Source organism: Stegostoma tigrinum, chromosome 3 (genome assembly GCF_030684315.1).
Source record: "Stegostoma tigrinum isolate sSteTig4 chromosome 3, sSteTig4.hap1, whole genome shotgun sequence".
NCBI lineage: Eukaryota > Metazoa > Chordata > Chondrichthyes > Orectolobiformes > Stegostomatidae > Stegostoma > Stegostoma tigrinum.
The window spans coordinates 133940220-133966045 of NC_081356.1; the positions used below are offsets into that span (position 1 = coordinate 133940220).

The 25826-nt window shown below is 42.8% G+C and overlaps 1 protein-coding gene across 2 annotated transcripts in view; it reads right to left on the bottom strand.

Moving 5' to 3' along the window:
• The window catches only part of paip1 (poly(A) binding protein interacting protein 1), a 52276-nt gene that overhangs the window by 22306 nt on the left and 4144 nt on the right, over window positions 1-25826 (bottom strand). For both annotated transcript variants that reach the window (XM_048527725.2, XM_048527724.2), the window contains exons 2-3: window positions 16113-16273; window positions 4645-4845 (exon numbers count right to left, since the gene is read on the bottom strand). In XM_048527725.2, the coding sequence (XP_048383682.1) occupies window positions 4645-4845; window positions 16113-16273 (362 nt within the window). The remainder of the gene's footprint in view (window positions 1-4644; window positions 4846-16112; window positions 16274-25826) is intronic.

Consider the following 25826-nt stretch of genomic DNA (forward strand, 5'->3'; position numbering starts at 1 on the left):
CCTTCAGGGGAGGAAATTTGCCATCATCTGGTCTGGTCTCCAGATTCTCGGTGATGTTATTGACTCTCAACTGCTCTCTGGTTTGCGAGACCATTTCAATCAGATCAAAGGCAACTAGGAACAGGCAATCAATGCTGGCCAGCCAGTGACTTCCAATGTCCATGATTGGCGACAAAAAACCATCTTCCTATGTGCAAGGTATGACTCCAACCATAAGAGCTCGTTTTGATACCCACTGATTGCAACTTTGCTTGGATTCCTTGGCTCATTCAGGTCTAAAACACCAGCGGCAAACCCCTTCTTTTCCCTTTCAAACTCGGTGTAAAATTCAATCATGCCATGGACATTGACACCGAGTGATTGCTGTGCCAAGTGAATCAGCTTCAAATTTGCACTTCTTGTTGAAATTACACTCGGATGATAAATTCATATCTAAGAAACACATAAGATAGGAAGAGTAAGCCACTCAGCCCTTTAAGCCTGCTCTAACATTTAGTATGACCAAGGCTGATCAAACAACTGAACAGCCTGTTCCTGCTTTTCTACCATATCCTTTGATCCTTCCAGACCCAAATGCAAAATCCAACTAATTCTTGAAATCACACAATGTCTTGGCCTTGACTACGTTCTGTAACAGTGAGGTCCATAGGCTCACTACTCTTGGGGTGAAGAAATTCCTCATCTTTGTGCAGGATGGTCTATCCAAGATGCTTGGGCTATGATTCCTGGTTCTGGACTACCCCGTCATCAGAAACAATCTTCCTAAATCGACTTTGGTTGGGTTAGAATTTTACAGGATTTGGCGAGATCTCCCCCTCATTCTTCTGAACTCCAGTGAATATAATCCTACCTGATTTAACCTCTTCACATAAGTTAGTCCTACCATTCAAGGCATCAGTCTGGTAAGCCTTTGTTGCACTCTCCATAGCAAAAATATCCTTCTTCAGATGAAGAGACCAGAAGTTCATTCAATATTCCAGGTGAGGTCTCAGCAAGGCCTTGTATAATTGTTACAAGACATCTCTGCTCCAGTACTCAAATCCTCTTGTTATGAAAGCCAATGTCACGTTTGCATTCTTGACCTCCTGCTGCACCTCCATGCTTACCTTCAGCGATTGGAGTACAAAGTCTCCTTGCACATTCTCCTCCTCAATTTATAGCCAAACACACAGAGATGGGTCCAGACCCAAAACGTCAGCCCCATTTCTGAAGGGTCCAGACCCGAGACATCAGCTTTCCTGCTGCTCTGATGCTGTTTGGTCTGCTGTGTTCATCCAGCTCGACATCTTGTTATATCACAAACTACCTTCCTGTTTTGCTCCCAAAGTGGATAACCTCTCATTTATCCACATTAGACTGCATCTACCACATATTTGCCCAATCATTCAGCCTGTCCAATTGCACTGAACACTCTGCAGCCTCCTCACAGTTCACCCTCTTGTTCAGCTATAATTACCTACTTTAAGAACACATTCTGATGGAGACGTCACGCAACCTGCTTGTCCAATCAGGGACAGACTGGGAAATCTGCACAAGGCGGGCGGGGACTTGTACAGTAATGAAAAATCAGGGAGCTAGGCATCTAAGGATCATATGATGTACTTTACAAGTAAGTGTTACCAGTTAGAGTAAATCAGTGTGTTTGATAAGTTAACCAGCAGAGTCGAGCTTCCAACTTATTACACCAGCTTTGTGTCCTCTGCAAATTTAGAGATATTACATTTAGTATCCTCATCCAAATTTATTCACATATATTGTGAATAGTTGGGGCCCTAACACTCATCCCTGCAGTACTGCACAGGTCACTGCTTGCCTTTCAGAAAATGGCCCACTTATTCCTATTCTGTTTCCTGTGCACTAACAAGTTTTCTATTCATCTCAATACCCAATTCCATGCATGTTAATCTTTTACGTAGTACTTAGTCGAAAAAAAAACCTTCTAGAAGTCCAAATAAATCAACTTCACTGGCACATCCCACATCCTGTCTAATTATGACATCCTTAAAGAATTTGAGTAGATTTGTCAAGTATGACTTCCCTTTCATAAATCGATGACAACTCTGGTCATCCTGAAACTATTTTCCAAATGTTCAGCTATTAATTCTTTGAAATTGGTTGCATGGCCAGTGTCAGGTTGACTAGTCTATTAATTCCTGCTTTCTCTCTGCCCCCATATATTTTAAATAGAGGGGTTACGTTAGCTGCCCACCAATCTGTAGGAACTGTTCCGTAGTCTATAATATCTTGAAAGATGACCATCAATTCATCCGCTATTTCTGGGGCCATCTCATTAAGTACTCTGGGAAGTAGATTATCAAACCCCCAGTGATTTATCTGCCTTCTATTCCGTCAATATCCTCAACGCTATTTGCCCGTGAATACTGATTTCCTTCAGTTTCTTGCTCTCACTAAACACCGTGGAGCCGATCATTCCTGGTGCTTTCCTTTGTGAACACAGACTGAAGTATGCATTCAGTTGTACAGTCATATTTTTGCTCCCATTATAAATCCTGCTTCTGATCATAAAGGACCAACATTTGCCTCACCAATCTTTCTCTCTTCACATACTTACAGACACAACTTTACCTGCAAGCTTACTCTTATACTGTTTTCCCATTCTTATTTAAAAATCTTTGTCCTCCTTGCTGAATTCTAAGCTGCTCTCATTCCTTTGGTCTGTAATACTTTTTATTCTGGCCAATTTCTATGCCGCTACCTTGGATCTAACACTATTTCTAATTTTCCCCGTGCACCAGGGCTTAGTTACCTTTCCCATTTTACTTCAGTGCCAGAAGAATGAATGATACCTTTGTACTCTTTGAATGATTGCCATTGCCTTTCTATTGTCATCCCTTTAAGTAGTGCCACCAATGTATCAAGGCTCTCAGCTTCATAATTTTGTCCATTTAGATTCAGGACCCCTAGACTTGGAAGCAATTACATCACGCTCCATCACAAGGAATTCTATAATATTTGGTGCTCAACCCAAGGGTCCTGCAAACTACACCACCAATTATTCCTTTCTCATTACATGCTCTCCAGTTGACTCTTCAATGTATTGGACCAGAAAACTAACCCATGTACACTTGAGGAATTCTTCCTCTATGCCATTGCTACTAACTTGATTTGCCCGATGTGTGCACAGGTTAATGTCAGTTAAAATTAGAATATTCCTTTATAGCAAGCATCACTGGTTGCCTGCTTAATGCCATTCCCAATATCACCCCTAGAATGTGGGATGATACGTAATATCCCCCACTACTGTTTTTTTTTGCCCCTTTATGTAACTTTACAGATTCCACATTGTCAGAGCCATCTTTCCTCACTATTGCATTAACTTCTTTAATCAGATATGCAACTTCACGTTTTCCTTACAAAAACCAAAAGAACTGTAGATGCTGTAAATCAGGAACAAAAACAAAAAGTTGCTGAAAAAGCTCAGCATGTCGAGCAGCATCTGTGGAGGAAAAAAAATCTAAGTTAACATTTCAGGTCCAATGACCCTTCACCAGGACTGTCACAAACAAATCCAGCCTCTCACTATCGTAATTTCTTCTTTTTAGATTTAGGACCCCTCGAGTTCTGATGAAAGGGTCATCGGACCCGAAACAATAACTTTGACTTTTTCCTCCACAGATGCTGTTTGACATGCTGAGCTTTTTCAGCAACTTCTGTTTTTGTTCACCTTTTCCTTTTTGTCTATCCTTCCTAAATAGTGAATATTCAGTTCCTATCCCTGTCAACCTGCATCCACAATCGTGACTATATCATGTCTGCTTTCACTAACTCATGATTAAGCCATCTGCTTTATTGCAAATGCTCTGTACATTAAGGTAGAATGTTAGAAGGCTTGTTTCTTTAACATTACTTGCCCCACCCCCATTATTTTTCTCTGCAGCACTGACTGATCTTGGCCTTCAACTTCACTGCCTTTTTTTTGTTCCTCTTTCTGTCTTTTTCCTTGATTCCCCTTCCTGACTCTGTGCATAGGTTCATTTCCCCTTGCCATTTCAGTCTTTGGCAGTTAAAAGTGTACTTGCGCAGTAATCAGCCAGCAAGGTCAAATGTGCAAATGCAGGAATATACAATTGGACCTATAAAAAAACTGCTTTAAACAGCTAAGGACAGCGGGAAAGATAAACATGAATTGATGTTAAAATCAGTGCCTCGTAATAAGATTTAGGACAACAACCATTCACTGAAAACTTAATACCTACAAACTATGCCACTACAACACAACTATTCGATTGGCGTCAGACTTAACACCTCACTCAACTCTTTAAATATTTGAAGTTTCAACCGCCTTTGCCTTCCTTGCTGTTCAAAGTATCATCCCCACCCCTCAAACTTATTACCTGGATGATTCATGTTACCTTTTTCATAGATTATGGTGGTAATAGTTATTCGAAAAAACCTTGTAATTTGGCTCACTAATGTGTGAAGTATGTTTTAATTGAAGTGTGGTAACTACATATTAAAAGAGAAAAAATATTTTGCGGGACTAAGGGAGGAGGAGATGAGCCAATTCCTCCATCCTCAAGTTGGTCATAACAATACAGACACTGTCTAACACCCATAATAGTTTGTGCATGTACTTTTTTCTCCCAACGAAACACCACTCAAGCATAGACTAGCAAATCTCACCTGCTGGTAGATTATTTCTACCACTTCTTGAAGTGCTTCGTCAGTGTTGACCCAGCCATTCATCATCTCCGTGAATTGTACAATCTCCAGTTCAAAGCTACCAGGCAGAGAGGTCAGTAGACTCAAAAAGTCATGGAGATAGTCAGCTAGTGTGAGGTCAGAGGGTATTTCTAAATCCACAAATGCCTCATCTGGAACTTTCTGTTGAGACAGCAAGGGCAAAGACACACATTAAACAAAGAAGAGCAACGGGAAGCTTACAAGTTGAGGAAGAACATACAAACAGAAGTCACCCATTCTATCTTGCCTGTCATTTAATATGACCAAGGCTGTTTCACCCCATTAGCTGTACGCCACTGATCAGAAATTTATCATCTCCACAGACTCAGTGACTTCCACAGAAAATCCAAAAAGTTCACAATGTTCTCGCTAAAAATAATTCTCATCTCAAACTGAAGTGGCATTCTCGTTATTTTTAAATTGCACGCCACCCAGTTCTAGACTCCCCAAACAGCTGGAAAAACTTAGCTACATCTACTGTCCATCCCTTTAAATATTTAGTAAGTTTCACCCAAGATCGCCTCTAGCTTTTCAATTTGGAATATTAACACATGAAGATGGAAAAATCATAGGCCACTCCACCCTTCAAACCTGCACTATCATTCAGTAAGATCATTACTGATCGGATTTCAACCTCAAATCTACATTCTTAAGTACCCATTGATAATCTTTCAATCCCTTGGTAATCAAAAATTTATCTTTCTCTGCCTTGAGAATATTTAAACATTCTGCCTTTTGAGGAAGGGAATTCCAAACTCTCAATACCCAAAGAAAAAAATGTATCCTCATCTGTTTTAAATGGACAACTCATTATTTTTACTCTTTGATCCCCAGTTCTAGATTGTCCCACAAGAGGAAATATCCTTTTGACATGCACTTGGTCAAGTCCCCTCAGAATATGTTTCAATTAAGTCACTTCTGGCTCTTGTAAACTCAAGAATCAGGCCTATCTACCTACCTCACAAAGGAATCACTTCATTCCAGGTGTTAGTCTAGTGATCCATCTCTGAACCGTTTTCAACACACTAACATCCTTCTTGCAAAACAAGTGCTTCAGACAGGTCTCCAGATGTAGTCTCACCAATGGCCTGTGAAACAAGAGCATAGCTTCCCTCCTAATGCATTCAATTCCCCTCAATAAACCAGTGCATTCTATTAGCTAATAAGAAGCGTGAAGCTGGATGAACACAGCAGGCCAAGCAGCATCTCAAGAACACAAAAGCTGACGTTTCAGGCCTAGACCCTTCATCAGAGAGGGGGATGGGGTGAGGGTTCTGGAATAAATACGGAGAGAGGGGGAGGCGGAGATGGAGAGAAAAGAAGATAGGTGGAGACGAGAGTAAAGGTGGGGAGGTAGGGAGGGGATAGGTCAGTCCAGGAAAGATGGACAGGTCAAGGAGATGGGATGAGGTTAGTAGGTAGGAAATGGAGGTGCGGCTTGGGGTGGGAGGAAGGGATGGGTGAGAGGAAGAACAGGCTAGGGAGGCAGAGACAGGCTGGGCTGGTTTTGGGATGCGGTGGGGGAAGGGGAGATTTTGAAGCTGATGAAGTCCATATTGATACCATTGGGCTGCAGGGTTCCCAAGCGGAATAGGAGTTGCTGTTCCTACAACCTTCAGGTGGCATCAGCGTGGCGCTGCAGGAGGCCCATGATGGACATGTCATCTGAAGAACGGGAGGGGGAGTTGAAATGGTTCGCGACTGGGAGGTGCAGTAGAACACACCTCCTCCCACCCACCCTCCTGCAAAAATTCCATCCCCTATTCCCAATTCCTCTGCCTTCGCCGCATCTGCTCCCACAATGAGGCATTCCACTCCCGCACATCCCAGATGTCCCAGTTCTTCAAGGACCGCAACCTTCCCCCCCACAGTGCTCGAGAACGCCCTTGACTGCGTATCCCGCAACACATCCCTCACACCCCACCCCCACCACAACCACCCAAAGAGGATACCCCTCGTTCTCACACACCACCCCACCAACCTCCAGATACAACACATCATCCTCCAACACTTCCGCCATCTACAATCCGACCCCACCACTCAAGACATTTTTCCATCCCCACCCCTGTCTGCTTTCCGGAGAGACCACTCTCTGTGACTCCCTTGTTCGCTCCACACTGCCCTCCAACCCCACCACACCTGGCACCTTCCCCTGCAACCGCAGGAAGTGCTACACTTGCCCCCACACCTCCTCTCTCACCCCTATCCCAGGCCCCAAGATGACTTTCCATATTAAGCAGAGGTTCACCTGCACATCTGCCTATGTGGTATACTGTATCCATTGTACCCAGCGTGGCTTCCTCTACATTGGGGAAACCAAGCGGAGGCTTGTGGACCGCTTTGCAGAACACCTCCGCTCGGTTCGCAATAAACAACTGCACCTCCCAGTCGCAAACCATTTCAACTCCCCCTCCCATTCTTTAGATGACATGTCCATCATGGGCCTCCTGCAGTGCCACAATGATGCCACCTGAAGGTTGCAGGAACAGCAACTCATATTCCGCTTGGGAACCCTGCAGCCCAATGGTATCAATGTGGACTGCACCAGCTTCAAAATCTCCCCTACCCCCACCGCATCCCAAAACCAGCCCAGCTCATCCCCTCCCCCCAATGCATCCCAAAACCAGCCCAGCCTGTCTCTGCTTCCCTAACCTGTTCTTCCTCTCACCCATCCCTTCCTCCCACCCCAAGCCGCACCTCCATTTCCTACCTACTCACCTCATCTCACCCTCCTTGACCTGTCCATCTTTCCTGGACTGACCTATCCCCTCCCTACCTATACTCTCGTCTCCACCTATCTCCTTTTCTGTTCATCTTTGGTCCACCTCCCCCTCTCTCCCTATGTATTCCAGAACCCTCACCCCATCCCACTCTCTGATGAAGGGTCTAGGCCCAAAACGTCAGCTTTTGTGCTCCTGAGATGCTGCTTGGCCTGCTGTGTTCATCCAGCTCCACACTTTATTATCTTGGATTCTCCAGCATCTGCAGTTCCCATTATCTCTCGCATTCTATTAGCTTTTCTGATTACTGCTTTGCTAAATTTGAGATTCATGCACTAGAACCTCATCTCCGCATTCTCCTCCTCTCAGAGCTCTGCAACCTCTCACCATTGCGATAACATGCTTCTTTTTTATTGTTTCCGCCAAAATAGACAATATCCCATTTTCCCATAATGATTTCAACTCGTTTACAGAATCCTTCTGTGATCTTCACAACTCACTTTCCTACTTACCTTTATCATCAGATTTAGCTACCATATCTTTAATCCCTTCATCCAAATTGTTTATATCTAAATTATAAAGAGTTGCAGCCTCAGCAGCAACACCTTTAGCACGCCACACATGACATCCTGTAGGTATGACAAAGGTTCATTTATTTCTACTCCCTGCTTCCTGCTCACCAGCCAATTTTCTAACTATGCGGATACATTATCTCCCACACAATGAGTTTTTATTTTCTGCAATTACCTTTGATGTGGCACCTTGTCAAATGTCTTCCGGAAAGCTAAACACCATACACCTACTAGTTTCCCTTATTCTGCAGCACAAATTACTTCTTCAAAGAATTCAAAAAAAATTAGTTGAATGATTTCTATTCATTATAACCATGATTAACTTGAACTTATCCAGGTGACCTGTTGTATCATTTTAATAATGGCTGACATTTTCCCTGTGACAGAAGCTAAACTGGCTCATAGTTTCCTACCAATCTCCTTTGAGTTACAGCAGCTATTTTCCAATCAGAGGGGCCACTCCTCGCATCTAGCGCATTTTGGAAAATTAAAATCAACGCATCAACTATTTCACTAGCTACTTTGAGAACCTAGCATGAAATCCATCAGCACCTGGTTACTTGTTAAATTGCAGTTCCAACAGTATACCAAGTACTACTTCCCTAGCAATGGGAATTTCAACATACCTGCTGTCCTTGCCCTTCTAGGTGGAAGCAGTTGTGGGTTTGGATGGTCCGAAGGATTGTTGATGAATTTCCGCAAGTGCATCTTGTAGACAGTACATGTGGCAGTTACTGAACGTTGGTTGAGGTGGGGGAGAAACAGATGTTTGTGGACATGTGCCAGTTAAGCAACTACTTTGAGTTGGATGGAGTCAAGCGTCTTCAACATTTGTTAAAGCAACACTCATCCAGGCAAACAGGAGTACTCCATCACATGGCTGACTTGTGCCTTGTAGCTTATGGACAGGCTTTGGGGAGTCAGATGTGTTACTCACCACAGTATATCTACCCTTTGACCTGCTTTTACAGCCACTGTATTTACACAGTGAGACCATGAGTGTTTCTGGTCAATGGTAATACCCAGAATTGTTAGAGTGAGTCATTCAGTGATGAAACACCATTCAAAGTCATGGAGCAGTGGTTAAGACTGTTTAGTGGTTTAAGGCTTCTATTAAAAATGGCAAATGCCTGCATTTGCATGGTGCAAGTGTTACTTGTTTTATACTAACTTTGACTTTTCCAGTTAAGCATGGATGACAACTACATCCCTTAGAACTTTTATTTGTTGGAATACATCTATTTTGCATTTGCTGGTATATCCCCTGAAATGTTTGCCACTGCACCTCTATGGACCTATTCCATGACCTAAATTGCCAGTTCATTTTTGCCAGTTCTTATATGCTCTAAAAGCCCTTGTTTAACACAAAAATAGTATGGGTCCAAACCAACTTCACTCCCTTTAATTGGATGTAAAATTCAATCACATTACATTTACTGCTTCTCAGGAGTGGTCTCACTACGAGGTCATGCTGGTCTAAGAAACTGTCCTGAAACCATTCAATGAATTCTCTGTCTAGACTACTTGTCTCCATCCGATGTTTCCAGTACATGTATGAAACTTTCATTATCTCATCTTTGAACCATCCTGTCATGCAGTTATTGTTAAGGAACCTATACACAACTCCCAGTACCTCTTGCTTTCATTATTCCACATATCTACCCAGACCGCTTCTATATTTGGACATTCCCTCAATTGTACTAACATCTTCAATTGACACAGGCACTTCACCATCTATTCCTAAATTCCTGTCCTTTGTACATGTCACAAACCCTTCAATATTCAAATCTCAATTTAGGTCGTCCTAAAGTAACATGTCAGTTGCAGCCAATAGATCGTACTAATTTGTGCAACAAAAACAGAAATAGAAAAGCTCAGGTCCAGCAGCATCTGAGGGTCATTGGACCTGAAATGTTAAATCTGATTTCTCTCCACAGATGTTGCCAGAGGTGTTAATCTTTTCCAGCAGTATGTTTGTTTCTGATACCCAGCATCCACAGTTCTTTAGTTTTTATTTCGTACTAATTTGTGCAACTAGCTCATCTGCTTGGTTTCAAACAAAGCGTGCATTCAAATACAGGGCTTGAAGTTTCATCCTTTCATCATTTTTGTAACCGAGTCTCATCTGCTGATTTCCTATCACATCTACATTTACTGTCTTTTCCTGTCACTCACTAAATTAAAAATACATCCTTTGTAGCATCCCACACCACCTTCTATTCAGAACTTCCCAAAACTAAGTCCTTGTTGCCAATTTTCATTTAAAACCGGTTCTACTCCCTAGTTACGTGGCTCACAATCACATCGGTCCCAGCATTGTTCAGATGTAGACTTTCCCAATGGTACAGATCCCAATTTTTCCAGTTTTGGTCCCAAAACATCATGACCAAAACCCACTCGCCCTGTACCTGTCTTCCAGCTACTCTTTCGTCTATGTCAGTTTGCACGTGGCTCAGACATTATTACCTTTGAGGATGAGTTCTTCATCTAGAGTTGAGGTTCATAAACTGTTTATGCAGAATTTCATTCCCAGTTCTACGTGTCACTGGTACCAATATGCATCCCCCTGCACCTGGGCACCAGACACACAACTGAGCCATCTGGACTCATGCTGTTTGCTGCAGAAAACAATGTTAATCCCCTGACAATGCTGTCCCCTAGGATTACATGCTTTTTGGCTCCTCCACCTGGGGCTGAGTGGCAGTGCCATGGTCACTTAGCTCATTGCACCCACAGCCTTACTTTCATCCAAACAAGTCAAGAGATCCCCATCTCTTGGGCAACTGCAGACACTTTTTCACTCTCATCTTTGGCTTAAATGAGACCCTTTATTCACAGATTATGAGCTCTGCATTTTGCATCTAACCTGTCAAGTCCCTTAAGGTTCTTGCACGTTTCAGTAATATTGCATTTCATTCTTCTAAACTCCAATAAGTACAGGAACAAAATCAAGGTTGCTGGGAAATCAACTTTGTTTTTGGTGCTGGAAAAGCTCAGCACATCTGGCAGCATCTGTGAAGGGAAAAAACAGTTAATCTTTCGGGTCTGGTGACCCTTCCTCAGGACTGATGGTGGCTGGGAAAATGTCAGTTTATATGGAGGAAAAAGGGGAGAGGAATGGGTAGGGAGTAAACAATAGGATAAAGCCTAAAAAGACAGAAGAACAGCTGGACAGACAAAAGAGTTGATAATGATCAGGTTGGAAGGGTGAATAGTTGTATGGGTAATGAACTCTGTTTTCTCCTTCACAGATGCTGCCAGACCTGCTGAACTTTTCCAGCAACTTTGTTTTTGTTTTTTTCTGATTTACAGCATCCGCAGTCTTTTTTTTCCCCCAATACGTACAGGACCATCTTACTCAGCCCCTTCTCATAAGACAGTCATGGAATCATAGAATCCCTACAATGCAAAAGCAGGCCAATCGGCCCATAGAATTACACTGAGCATCCCACTCGGTCACAACCTAGTTTCTTAAACGTCTTCCATTTTTCAACTGCCTTCACTGCTAAACTCTTTCCACATCTGCCCTGTCAAGATCCCTTAGGATCTTATCTGTGGGTTCTGCAGGATTCAGAGCTTGGATCTCAATTAAGTCAGAGGGTGAGGTGTGAGAAGGACAGAGGTGCTTCGTGTGATTTGGACAAGTTCAGTGAGTGGGCATATGCATGACGGATGAAGTATCATGCGGATAAATGAGGTGATCCATTTTGGTAGAAAATTCAAGACAACAAATAGAACAATAGAGATGCTGCACCAAATTTTTACCCTAACCTTAAGGTCTAGCTAACCTCCACCTGTACCTTACGCTATCATCCATATGCCTATCTAATAGCTGCTTAAATGCCCCTAATGAGGCCAACTCCACTACCCTCTCTGGCAATGCATTCTACGCCCCGACCACTCTGAGTAAAGAACCTACCTCTGACATCTCCCCTGTATCTACCGCCACTCACTTCAAAACTATGCCCTCTTGTAATAGCTACCTCCACACGAGGAAAGAGTTTCTGGCTATCCACTCCATTTATACCTCTGATCATTCTGTACAGCTCTATCAAGTCACCTCTCATCCTTCATCGTTCTAAAGAGAAAAGCCCTCGCGCTCTCAACCTTTCCTCATGAGACCTCCCTGCATTCCAGGCTACATCCTGGTAAATCTCCTCTGCACCTTTTCCAACTTTCACATCTTTCCTGTAATGAGGCAACCAGAACTGGACACAATACTCCTGATGTGGCCAAACCAGGCTTTGGATCAGCTAGAGTATAACTTCACAGCTCTTGAACTCAATCCTTCTACTAATGAAAGCTAACACACCATACGCCTTCTTAACAACTCTATCCACCTGGGTGACAGCTTTCAGGGAACTGTCGACATGAACCCCAAGACCCTTCTGCTCCTCCACACTGCCAAGAATCTTTCCATTAACCTTGTATTCTGCTTTCAAGTTTGTTATTCCAAAACGAATCACCTCACACTTCTCAGGGTTAAACTCTCTGCCACTTCTCAGCCCAGCTCTGCATCCTATCGATGTCCCTTTGTAACCTAGAACAGCCCTCCGCACCGTCAACAACTTGAACCACCTTCATATCATCCGCAAATTTACTAATCCACCCTTCCACTCCTTCATCCAAATCATTGACAAAAATCACAAATAGAAGAGGACCCAGAACAGATCCTTGTGGTACACCACTCCTAACTGAGCGCCATGTTGAATATTTTCAACACCACCCTTTGCCTTCTAAGGGTCAGCCAATTCTGAATCCAATCTGCACATTTCCCCCAACCCCATGCCTCCTTACCTTGTGCATGAGCCTACCGCAGGGAACTTTATCAAACACCTTACTTAAATCCACGTACACCGCATCCACTGCTCTGTCTTCATCCACGTGTTTGGTCACCTCTTCAAAGAATCCAGTAAAGTTTGTGAAGCATGAACTACCCCTCACAAATCCATGCTGACTATCATGAATCAAACTGTGCCTTTGTAAGTGATCATAAATCCAATCGCTCAGAGATCTTTCCAATAATTTGCCCACCACTGATGTAAGACCAACTGGCCTGTAATTTCCAGGGTTATCCCTATTCCCTTTTTTGAACAAGGGAATGATGTTTGCCCCTCTCCAATCTTCCGGCGCTATATCCATGGACAGCAAGGACAAAAACATTGTGGCCAAAGGCCCTGCGATCTCTTCCCTCGTTTCCCATAGATTCCTTGGATAAATCCATCAGGCCCAGGGGACCTATCTTCAACTTCCTCAAAATTCCTAGTACATCATCTTCACTAACATTGACCTCCCCTTGCCTACCAGCCTGTTTCACACTGTCCTCCTCTACAACTAGGTCCCCGTCAGTTGTGAATACCAAAGAAAAGCATTCATTAAGGACTGCTCCTATCTCTTGAGGCTCCGTGCACAAATTCCCTTTATAATCCTTGATCGGCCCTGCCCTTTCTCTGGTCATTCTCTTATTCCTCACGTATGTGTAAAAAGTCTTGGCGTTTTCCTTGATCTTACCTGCCAAGGTTTTCTCACACCCCCTTGTAGCTCTCCTAAGCTGTTTCTTCAGCTTCTTCCTGGCTACCTTGTATCCCTCTACAGCCTTTTCCAATCATTGTTTCCTAAACCTTACATAAGCATCCTTCTTTCTCTTAACCAGTCGTTTGGCCTCTATTGAGAATCAAGGCTCCCTCACTCGACCACATCTTCCCTGCCTGCTAGGGACAAACATATCAAGCACACACAGTATGCATTCCTTAAACAATCTCCACATTTCTGTAGTGCTCTTCCCAGACTGCATCCGTTTCCATTTTGTCACCCAGTTCTTGCCTAACAGAATTGTAATTACTCTTCACCCAATTATAAACCTTACCAAATGATCTGAATGGCATTAGGTTTCAAACGGGGCAGTCACAACAACACAGTTACTGCAAGTAACCATGCAGATGTAGTAGGCACTGAAGACAGCCAATGATATTTTGGCACTCTTACGCAGAGGGTTCAAGTCCAGGAGCAAGGATGCCTTGCTGCAATTACACGCGACTTCCTGGGACCAAACCTGAAATACTGTGTGCAGCTTTGGTCTCCTAATCAGAGGAGGCTGTTCAGGCTATGGAGTGAGTACAACGAAGCTTTACCAAAATGATTCCTAAGATGGCAGGTCTGATCTGCACGGAGTGACTGGGTCTGTTTGGACAATGTGCACTACAGGCTAGAAGAATGAGGGGAGATCTCACAGAAACCTGTAAAATTCTAACAGGATTAAACACAGTAAACGCAGAAAGGATGTTCCTGATGACTCGGCAGTCCAGTGTCTGGGATCATCGCCCAAGGATACCGAGCAGGCTATTTAGTACTGAGTTGAGGAGAAAGTTCTTCACTCAAAGTGGTACGCCTGTGGAATTTCCTGCTACAGAGAGGGGTCAAGGCCAAAATGTTGAATGTCTTCAAGGAGGAGTACAAAATGGTTCTTAGGGCCAAAGATCCAGGACAACAATCTGCTTCATCAATGATGTTCCCTTCATAAGAAGTGGGGATGTTTGCTAATAACTGCACAATGTTCAGCATCATTGACGACTCCTCAGATACCAAAGCAGTCCGTATTCAAATGCAACATGGTCTGGACAATATCCAGGCTCGGGCTGACAAGTGGCAAGTAATGTTTTCACCACATACATGCCAACAATGATCATCCCCAAAAGACAGAATCTAACCAGATTCCTCTGACACGCAATGTTACAATCACTCCCCCCACCCATCAACATTCTGGGAGTTACCACTGCCCAGAAACCCAACAGTACTCACCACATAAACAGTGGCTACAAGAGCAGGTCAGAGTTTAGAAAAACTGCAGTGAGTAACTCATCTCCTAACTCCCCAAAACATATCTGCCATCTACAAGGCACATGTCAGGAGTGTGATGGAAAACTGCCCAGGAGCCTGGATGAGCGCAGCTCCAACAACACTCAAGAAGCTTGACACAATCCAAGCCAAACCAGCCCGCTCGAATGGCATCACATCCATAAGCATCCACCCCTTCCACCATCGACACTCAATAGCAGCAGTGTGTACTATCCACAAGACGGAACACAGAAATCACTGAAGATTATTAGACAACATCTTCCAAATCCTCAACCACTTCCATCTAGAATGACAAGGGCAGCAGACGCATAGAAACACCATTATCTGCAAACTCCCCTCCATGCCATTCACATCCTGACTTGGAAATATACACTGGCGTCCCTTCAATGCTGTTGGCTCAAAATCCTGGAATTCCCTCTCTAACAACATTGTGGGTCAACGTACAAGATGTGGACTGCACTAGTTCAAGAAAGCAGCTCAGCATGAACTCCTTAAGACCACCTAAAATTGGGGAATAAATGCTGGCCAGCCAGTGATGTCCATGCCCCAAAATGAACATAAATAAAAAGGATCAAAGGGTATGGGGAGAAAGCAAGAATAGGGAACTGAGTCGGATGGTCAGTCACAATCACATCACGTGGACTTGACAGCTGAAAAACCTACTCCTGTGCCAATATTGTGCAGTTTTAGCAAGCCCATCCTATTTTTATACTCCAATCCCTTGCAAAGAAATTCCACTTGCCTTCCCAATTACCCCATGAACTTGGTCACTTGCTTGTGATTAATGAATGAGGACCTCAATTCCCTTTGTTTTCTGTAGCTACCTGCGGTTTTTCTATTTAAACAATATGCAGCCACTCCCCTTCCTGCCAAAGAGCACAGATTCTCATTTTACCATATTATAATCTACCTGCCAAATTTTTGTCCATTCACTTAATTCCATTGTGACATTTCAATAAAACAAATTGGCCAATCAGGAATGGAGCCTTGAGCCACATCAGAATCCTGTATACAGCAGGAGGCTACAATCTTATTACCTGATGGAAGGACCACATCGATAGAACTGAAAACAGCATTAAGGCACTCTTGTACTGGACAAGGAATCTTGGCTACCCATGACAAGTGGTCAGGTGAACTGAACCAACATTCAAGCTTAAGACCAAACAAGATCAAAAAGAACACTGAAAAGCACCTGAGCAATACTTAATCCTGTAGCACCTTCAGGCACTTTCCCTAAACTGTACTTTCACTCCATACTTACCGCCATGAAGCCCGGTGGGTAGAACTCTGGTGCGCTGGCTGATAGTTTTGACTGGATGGTGAATGCTTCCACTCTCTGTGGTTTAACCATGGCAGTGTTTGTGCTGTGAGACAGATATTGGTCATGAGATCCCAGTGCCATCTGGCCTCGGCTGCCGCTATCTGGAAAATCACAAAAAGACAGGAAGTGTCTCTATTTTTCTTTCTGTTCCTTCTTCCTCCATGTTTCTAAAATAAGACTCAAACAAAAATTCTAATCTCCACTCAGAGGTCAGGTTCTGGTCCAGTTCAAGTACACCTTTGTGATCTGACATGCTGAGCACCACACAGGCTCAAGAAATAACCTTCAGTTTTCTCATATCTGAAACTTTTGGTATTAAGCATATCCCAATGTTCTAAATTAGGATGCCCTCAGCTATAAACTTATTCTAACACTTCTAATGTAATAAAAGGGGAAATATTAGATATAAATATAAATCAGAGCCACAAAAGCAAATATTAGAATCATGAAAGTTATTTGAATCCCAAGACAAGAAAGATCTGAACAAGACAAACCAGTCAATAAAAGGTAAAGCCACAATAAAAGGTAGGCTACTCATTTTGATTTCACGAGACAGACTGCCAAAATGAAGTGTTAAACAAACAACAAACATTTCAGCCGCACTCATTACTCCACTAGTAATAGCAATGACAATTCAAACCCTTGAATAATAATTACTGGAAATAGTTCAATGTCCATGAAGGAGTTCTTCTATTATGCTGGTAGTAAGTTGCAGGTGGTTTGTCAGCTCAGTTGGCTTGATGGCTGGTTTGCGATTCAGTGATGCCAACACCGTGGGTTCAATTCTGACACCAGCTGAGGTCATCACGAAGGTCCCACCTCCTCAATCTCACCCGGGACATTGTGACCCTCAGGTTAAACTCACTACCAGTCATCTCTCACTAATAAAACAGCAGCCCTATGGTCCTCTGGAACTAAGGCACTGCCTGCTTCTGGGGAGGACGTTTCCTTTTCTTTGCATTTTCCTTTTGAATATCTCTAAGAGTGAGTATCTTGGGCTGTATATTTTCTGAGACTGAAATGATGAGCTGCCCTCCCATCTTAGTTTGGTGGGTGAGGTTGGGTGGAGGGCCTTGTATTTAACAACTGGTGGCAATGTTTCCCAACCCAATTAGAAATTGCTTGTTTTCCTGCTCAGTACCTGCTTGAATGAGTAACAAACAGTAGGGATAACGCAGATCAAAACCACATCCTCACAACTTATGGCGCTTTGCAGAGGAAGTGCAACAATACAAATAAAACGAAAATGATGGAAATAGCCAGCAGGTCTGGGAGCACCACTGGAGAAAAAATTAAATTTTAAGGTCAAAGACATTCCTTCACAACTGGAGAGAGGAGAAACACTGCAATATTATTTCAGCCTCAGTATATTCACGTTAGGCCTTTTGCATGACTCGGAATAAACAAATTACCAAAAAGAAATATCCACGTTCAGACAGCTCTTCAAAAGTTTGGGGAACAGCTTGATCTATTATCCTTCAATGTGAACCATTTACCAGAATTTATTTTCCATTCTGAAGACAATCATAGAGTAATATAGCATGGAAACAGATCCTTCAGCCCAAATCAGGCAATGGCGACCATGGTGCCCACTTAGCTCAATCCAATTGCCCGCATTTCATTCATATCTCTCTAAACCCTCTAGAAAAATGGGAAGGCCTGCAGATGCTGTAAAACAGGAACAAAAGCAGGAGTTGCTGGAAAAGCTTAACAGGTCTGGCAGCATCTGTGAACAAAAAATCAGAGTTAACGTGTTGGCTCTGGTGGCTCTTCCTCATAACACCGGGTTTGGTGTGTTAACCCTGTTTTCTCCTTCACAGATGCTGCCAGATCTGTTGAGTTTTTCCAGCAACTTCTGTTTTTGTCCCTCTCAACCCTTCCTATCCAAATGTTTTTTTAAAATTTTGTTGTACCTGCCTCAGCCTCTTTCTCCAGCAGCCTATTTCATATACGTGCCTCTCTCTGCATGAAGATGCTCCTCAGGTCCTTCTTAAATCTATCCCCTCTCACCTTCGACCTATGCCCTCTAGTTTTCAATTCCCCATCCCTGGGGGGGAAGATAGGATGAATGCATATTGTCTATATCCCTCATGATTTTATACACCTCAATAAGGTCATTCCTCATTCTCCTATGTTCCAAGGAGAAAAGTCCTATTCTGGCCAACCTCTCCCTGTAACTCAGGCCTACTAGTCCTGGCAACATGCTCATAAATCTTCTTTGTACACCTTTCAGTTTAACTATGTCTTTCCTATTACAGGATGATGAAAACTGTACACAATTCTGCAAGTATGGCTTCCACCAACAGCTGGGATGTAATGTAACATCCCAGCTCCTCTACTCAATGCCTTGACCAATGAAGGCCAGCATGCTAAATTCCTGTTCACCTGTGACACTGTTTTCAACAAACTATGCACTTGTACTACCAGGTCACACTGTTCCACAACACTCCTCAGCACCTTACCATTTACTGTTTATGTCTCCAGTTGGTTCGACTTTCCAAAATGCAACAATTCATGCTTATCCATATTGAACAGCATTTGCCAATCCTCAGCCCACCTCCTCATGTGATCAAGATTCCTCTGTAATTTTTGGTAACCTTCCTCACGATCAATGATATGTCCTTATTCTTGTATCATTTGCAAACTTACTAATCATGCCTTGTACATTCACATCCAGATCATTTATGTAGATGACAAATAACAACGGTCCCAGCACCGACCGCTGTGGCACACCACTAGTCACAGGCCGAGAAACAACCTTCAACCACCACCCTCTGCTTCTTACCAATGAGCCAATTTTGAATCCCATTAGCTAGCTTTCCCTGGATCCCAAGCAACCTAATTTTTATGGCTAGCCTGCTGTGTGGGACTTTGTCAAAGGCATTACTAACGTCCCTTATGAGTTTCAAGCACTGTGACACACCCGGGATGGGGAGAAGTACGTGGATACTTTGTTTCAGGAGGCAGTCATACATGGTAGATCAAGCAATTCAAATTTGGTCAGTGGCCAAGGGTAGCAGGGTGTGACTGGCAGCAAGGCAGGCAGAGGGATCCTGCAGTTAAGAACAGAAGAGCCTCTGCTCTTGACCTTGTCTAACAGGTATGAGGTACTTGCTCCCTGTGTAGATGAGGAAAAGGACTGCAGGGAGGACGAGCCAACTGACCACTGCGCCATGGTACGAGAGTCCTGGGATGCTGGGTCAAAATCTTGGAGCCCCTGTCCCAACAGCACCACAGTGCCCTTACCATTGTAGCAGTTCAACTTCTCCAGGGCAATAATTAAAGGGTAGTAAGTTTTGGACCTAGCCAACAATGCCTGCATTCTATAAATAAGAAACAGAAAAAAAACTCTTAAAATCCATATAGACACCCTTCACTGCGTTACAGTTGTCACCCTTCTCTGCTTATTTTATTAAACATGATCAATGGAATCAGCCAAATACTATGTGCTCTTTATAAACCAGGGCTAGCTCTCAGAAAATATCTAAGGGAGAGATAATAGGAACTACAGATGCTGGAGAATCTGAGATAACAAGGTGTAGAGCTGGACGAACACAGCAGGCCAAGCAGCATCAGAGGAGCAGGAAAGCTGACGTTTCGGGCCTAGACCCTTCATCAGAAATTGGGGAGGGGAAAGGGGTTCTGAAATAAACGGGGAGAAAGGGGGGAGGTGGATCGAAGATGGATAGAGGAGAAGGTAGGTGGAGAGGAGACAGACGAGTTAAAGAGGCGGGGATGGAGCCAATAGAGTGTAGGTGGGGAGGTAGGGAGGAGGTAGGTCAGTCCAGGGAGGGCGGACAGGTCAAGGGAGTAGGATGAGGTTAGTAGGTAGGAAATGGGGGTGAGGCTAAGGGAGTCACATTTGTCACTTTCCAGTCACTTGTATTAAGAAATTTGAAAGATTAAGGCAATCCTTTTCATTACCATTACTTCTCATAACAGGAAATGAAAGCCATCTGACCATGTAGCCTAGAATGGACATACTGAACTCTAATTACAAGTGTTTTTTAAAAAAAAAGACATTCAGGGTCTAGGCCCAAAACGGCAGCTTTCCTGCTCCTAAGACGCTGCTTGGCCTGTGTTCATCCAGCTCTACACCTTGTTATCTCAGATTCTCCAGCATCTGAAGTGCCTATTATCTCTGATACAGCCAAAGGTTGACCGCAGACCTAAGCTCAATGGCTACCTGGAGAGCGAGATTTCACAGTGCATCACCTAACATGGTGTCAAAGAAACTTTTCAATAGATGAGGGAAAAAAAAACAAACTGAAACTGTAGTTCCCTGAAAATATCTCAAGCCGTAAGCATGGCGCTAAAAAGAAAATCAGCAATCTGGCCACATAGTTGTTTTCCACCTTGGAAAAAAGCGGGGGACAGGGGTTGAAAGCAAGTTTCAACTCTGATCTGTGCGCATTACTGGCTGAAGACCCAAGTATCTGGAACAGGTCTGAGAACAGCCAGTTAAACACCTGTGCATCACAGTTAAAGGAAAACAAACTCTTTCTCACTCCAAACACTACTAGTCAGCAAATGCAAAAAGGAATCACAACCAAAGAGTTTTAATCAATCAACAGCCACTGCAAATGCTCCAATATTCAACTATCTGCTCTTCATGAACAAAAAGACTGAGCCACATATCACTTCAAATTTTTAACCTTTTGGTCTCACCTCTATTTCTAATCTGTGTGTAATAGTGTTGTTAAAATTTCTTTTCACATTTGGAAAATAACTACATTTTCCATGTCAAGGCAACAAAGTCAGGTTACATTGGGTCCTCTTAAAAAGTAAGATCATTTCGGTCTGGGAGAAAGGTATCCACAAGGGAAGGTATCCTTTTAAAATCAACCTGTTGCAACCAATCGAGAGCATGGGGTCAATAAGCTGAAGCACCTCATCTAAAAGTTTAATAAAATGGGAAACCATCCCCAGGGACGAAGCATAACACCATCCATTGAATCCTGACAGCATGGAAGCAGGCCATTCAATCCATTGATTCCACAGCGACCCTCCAAGGAGCATTCCACCTAGATCCACCCACCCCGCACTATCCCTGTAACCCTGCATTTCCCATGGCTAATCTAACTAACCCTGCACACTATGGGCAATTTAGCATGGCCAATCCACCTAACCTGCACATCATTGGACTGTGAGAGGAAACCCACAAAGACACAGTGAAAATAACTGTGTGAAGTTGTAACACAACATTTGAAGATCTATATCCCTGACCCTCTAGGTCTCTTTGTTCGCAAACAGTCCCGACAATTAACTGTTTAAGTCCAGCTGTGGCTTGCCTTATCAAAGCACCACCTCACATTTATCCAAACTAAACTTCATCTGCTACTCTGCCCATTGGCCCATCTGATCAAGGTCTTTGTATTAAAATAATCTTATTCACTGTCCACAACACCCCCTATTGAGGTCATTGCAAGTTTACTAACCATACCTCTTATATCACATCCAAATCATATATATAAGTGACAAAAAAAAGTGGACCCATCACTGATCCTTGTAACACACCACTGGTCACAGCCTCCTGGCTGAAAAGAACCACATACTGTCTCCCACTTTCAAGCCAATTTTGCATCTAGTTGGCTAGCTCCCTTTGGATCCTAACCTTACTATCCAATCAACCACACAGAACCATGTCAAACAGTTTACTGAAGTCCATTCAGACATCTACCACTCTGCATTCATCAATCTTCTTTGTTGCCCCCTTGAAAATAAAACTCTAGTTATTGAGACATGATTTCTAATGCACAAAGCTGTGCTGACAATCCCTAATCAGTCCCTGCCTTTCCAAATATATGTAAATCCTGTCTCAGAATCCCCTCAAACAACTTGCCACCACTGATGTAAGGCTCATCAGTATATAGTTCCCTGGCTTCTCCTTACAGCCATTCTTAAATAATGACACTACATTAGCTAACCTCCAGGCTTCTGGCACCTAACCCTTAGCAGTCAATGACACAACTATCTCAGCAAGGTCCCAGCAATCTCTTAAAAACTGAAAGAACTGCGGTTGCTGTAAAATCAGAAACGAAAGTAAATTTGCTGGAAAAGCACAGCAGGTCTAAACAGTAGAAGTTTCGAGTCCAGTGGCCCAAAATGTTGATTGTTTTTGTTTCCTCCACAGATGCTACCAGACCTGCTGAGCTTTTCCAACAATCTCTTCTCCAGCATCTGGGAAACACATGATCAGGTCCCGGGGATTTATCTGTTTTAAGACCCCCAGCACCACCTCCTCTGTAATACGGAAACTTTTGTGGCACAGACAGCCACATTGATTTTGACGGGGCCCTATTCTCTCCCTAGTTACTCTTTTGCCCTTAATGTGCTTATAGAATCCCTTTGGATTCTCAACTACTTGCCAAAACTATCCCATGTCATCTTTTTGTTCTCCTGATTTCCCTCTTAAGTACACACCCACTGCCTTGTATTCCTGATATAGGCCTGCTCCTCTTTCTTGACCAGTGCCTCAATTCCTCTCGTCATCCAGCATTCACTACTCCTACCAACCTTGCCCGTCACACTAACAGGAACAGAGTCTTAGAACTCGTTATCTCCTTTTTAAAAGCCTCCCTCTACCCACAAATAGCCGCCCCCACCATCAACTCTTGAAAGTTCCCGGCTAACACTGTCAAAATTGGCCTTACTCTAATTTAGATCTTTAGCTTTTTGATCAGTTGTATCCTTTTCTGTAATTATATTAAAATTTAAAAATCAGGATTGCTGAATATAATGTAGGATGAGTTTTAAAAAACCTGGAGAATCACTTCAAATTGTAACTATAAACGAACATCACAACTTTATCTACATCTATCATAAAGGAACACATCTTCCAATTATGAAAAAACGACCATTCACCACTACTGTGTGTCATTCAGCCAACTTTGTATCCCTCTGCCACTGTCTCTTTTATTCCATGGGTTTTAACTTTGCTGACAAGCCTGTTACGTGGTACTTTATCATATAATACATTGTCCGTGGAAACCTTCTAGACTCAAGTCATGATTCCTGTGTAAATCCTCCCCCACTGTAAACTCAAACTCAGCTGCCTACGTCCTCAGTGGCATAGTCACTCCTGACCCTACACGTGAACCTGCACAACTTACAAAAACGTTTACCTTTTTAAAAGTTAATTGACAAAATGTGGGAATCATTGCCTAGGCCTGCATTCACTGCTTTCTAACCGCCCAAAGGTGTGGATGACCTGCCTTCTTGAAATGCTGCAGCCCATGTTGTATTAGTACATCCACAGTGCAATGCGGGAGGGTGACCCAGGATTTTGATCCAGGGACAAATAATGTCTGGCAAAATAGCTACAAGTCAGGATGGTTTGTAGTGTGAATGGTACTTGCAAGTGATGGTGTTCCCATGTATCTGCTGTCCTTGTTCGTCTAATACTTAGAGGTCATGGGTTTGGAGGGTGCTCTCTAAGGAACCTTGGTGAATTGTTGCAATGTATTTGCGCATGGTAAAGCTGCTGCTACTGTGCATCAGTGTTGAAAGGAGTTAATGCTGAAGGTAGTGTATGGGTGCCAAGCAAGCAGGGTGCTGTTTGCTGGATGATGTCAAACTTCAATTATTGGAGCTGCACCCATCCAAAAAAGCAGCAAATATTTCACTTCTGTTTTGTAGATGCTAAAGAGATTTTAGGGAGCCAGGTGGTGACATACTGCAGGATTCCTTGCATCTGACCTACTCTTGTAGCAGCACAATGTGCGTGCCTGGCTCAGTTCAGTAACCCCCACGACATTGGCATCGTTGTATCCCCTGCAAGCAATGTCATAGTTCTGCTTGACAGATAAATCTGGATTTTCTCTTATTGAAGACGGCCATTCTTGCACTTTTGCGTTGTGAATGCTAATTGCCATATATTACCCCAAACCCGATGTTATCCAAGTGTTGGTGTATTTTGACACAGACTGCTTCACCGAATGTGCAAATTTATTCCCATTGTGAAATATATTACTTGATTTTACAAATTCATTTTTTAGAAATTTCAGTTAATGAACAAAATGGCAATGCAAAATGTCACAACACATTTACTTCTTCACCAATACATTGGCAGCAAGACTTTATACAGTAAAGATGACCGCACAGCAAGTAAAGAGTTCTAGCTCCTGGTAATTCCTATCTTCTTGAAGCATGAATTTGTTTCCATATTTCTCACGAGAACTGTTGGCTATTCCCATGCACCTAGAAGGCAGACTCCCCAGTGACTTGTTACATGACAAGTTTATACAGCATTTCCCACTGTAAACACTGGACACACCAATTAGGATCATGAAAATATAGGATTGTATAGATTATTCCCTGGCCCAAATATCTTCCAGTTCCAACATCAGATGGCATATTTCCATAAACAAAGCACCGACATAAGTCACAAATGCAAGCGGCCTCTTCCCCATGTTTTCTTTTGACTGCCATTTGCCCATATGTATCAACTCAGAACAAAAAGATTGCCACAGACCCTTGAACACATCCACATAAATCTCACATTGGCATGCATTTCCTGACAGCAAGTGGCTGCATGGTGTCCTATTTGTCATAGGAGTCCACCATTAACAAATTCCTACCGCTGCAAAGAGAAAAACTCGACTCAAAACATTCACTGTTTCTCTCAGACGTTGCTGGACAAGCTATGTTTCTTCAGTACTTTCCATTACGAATTAGTGTTTGAATTTTGCACACAAGAGGTCCAGCTCCAACAATATTTTCAGATTGTCAATTTTACTGTTAAAAAGCATTTAAACAAAATTCTAAAAACTAAATTTTACTTATTTTAAAATTAGTAACAGCACTGGCCTATCGAGCTTTTGTTTTTACTTTTTAAACATTTTGCCCAAGTACCTGAGCATCTGAAAGCCTGAGACTTGAAGTTTTTTTTGGTCCAAAACACCAGCTTATGCTGAAGAATTTTTCTGACGTCTAGCAGCTTTAACTCAAAGGTTTTCTCACATATTTGAAAACAAATTAGAGTGCAACTTTAATAAAGATGACTTTTGAAAGCTTTGTTGAGGGTAAATTTCATGAAGTGCATAAACAAAAATTAAGTAACTGCCATTTATCTGTTTTAAACTCAAGAACATTCTGGAAATAATATTTCAGTTGTCAATGTCCATTATTTAATGTGTCTTACTGGTGTATATCTAAATTAAATTACCCAAACACTTTGTGATGAATGACCTACTTGTTTTTTTTTCATACATTATTTGCAGAAATATAGCACTATTAGGCTAAACACACTGCAACATACGCTGCAAATGTTTTAGTGGATGGGAAAACTTTTGACACACCAATTCAACAAAAATGTGTCATTTGGAAAAATGTGGGGTAATAAATGACAACAAGCGGGCACTTGTTAAAGATAAATCATGTTTGACTGACTGCAAGTTCTAGGAGAAAGTATTTGGCGAGCTGGTGCAGTGGTTCCCTGTACGGTGGCACTTTTGGTGATCTTTTGCCATATCAGAACAGGAGATAGGCGAACTTATTCATACGCAAATTTCAAAAATACTTTTGACCGAGGGGAGCAGCTTTGCACAGAACAGGTGGTCAGCAGCACTTCAAGAAGTGGGCGAATGGCAGAACTTCCAAGTAACTGCCCTGGATACAGTTTGTTCAAATAGTACATTCTGAAGCTAGCCAGAA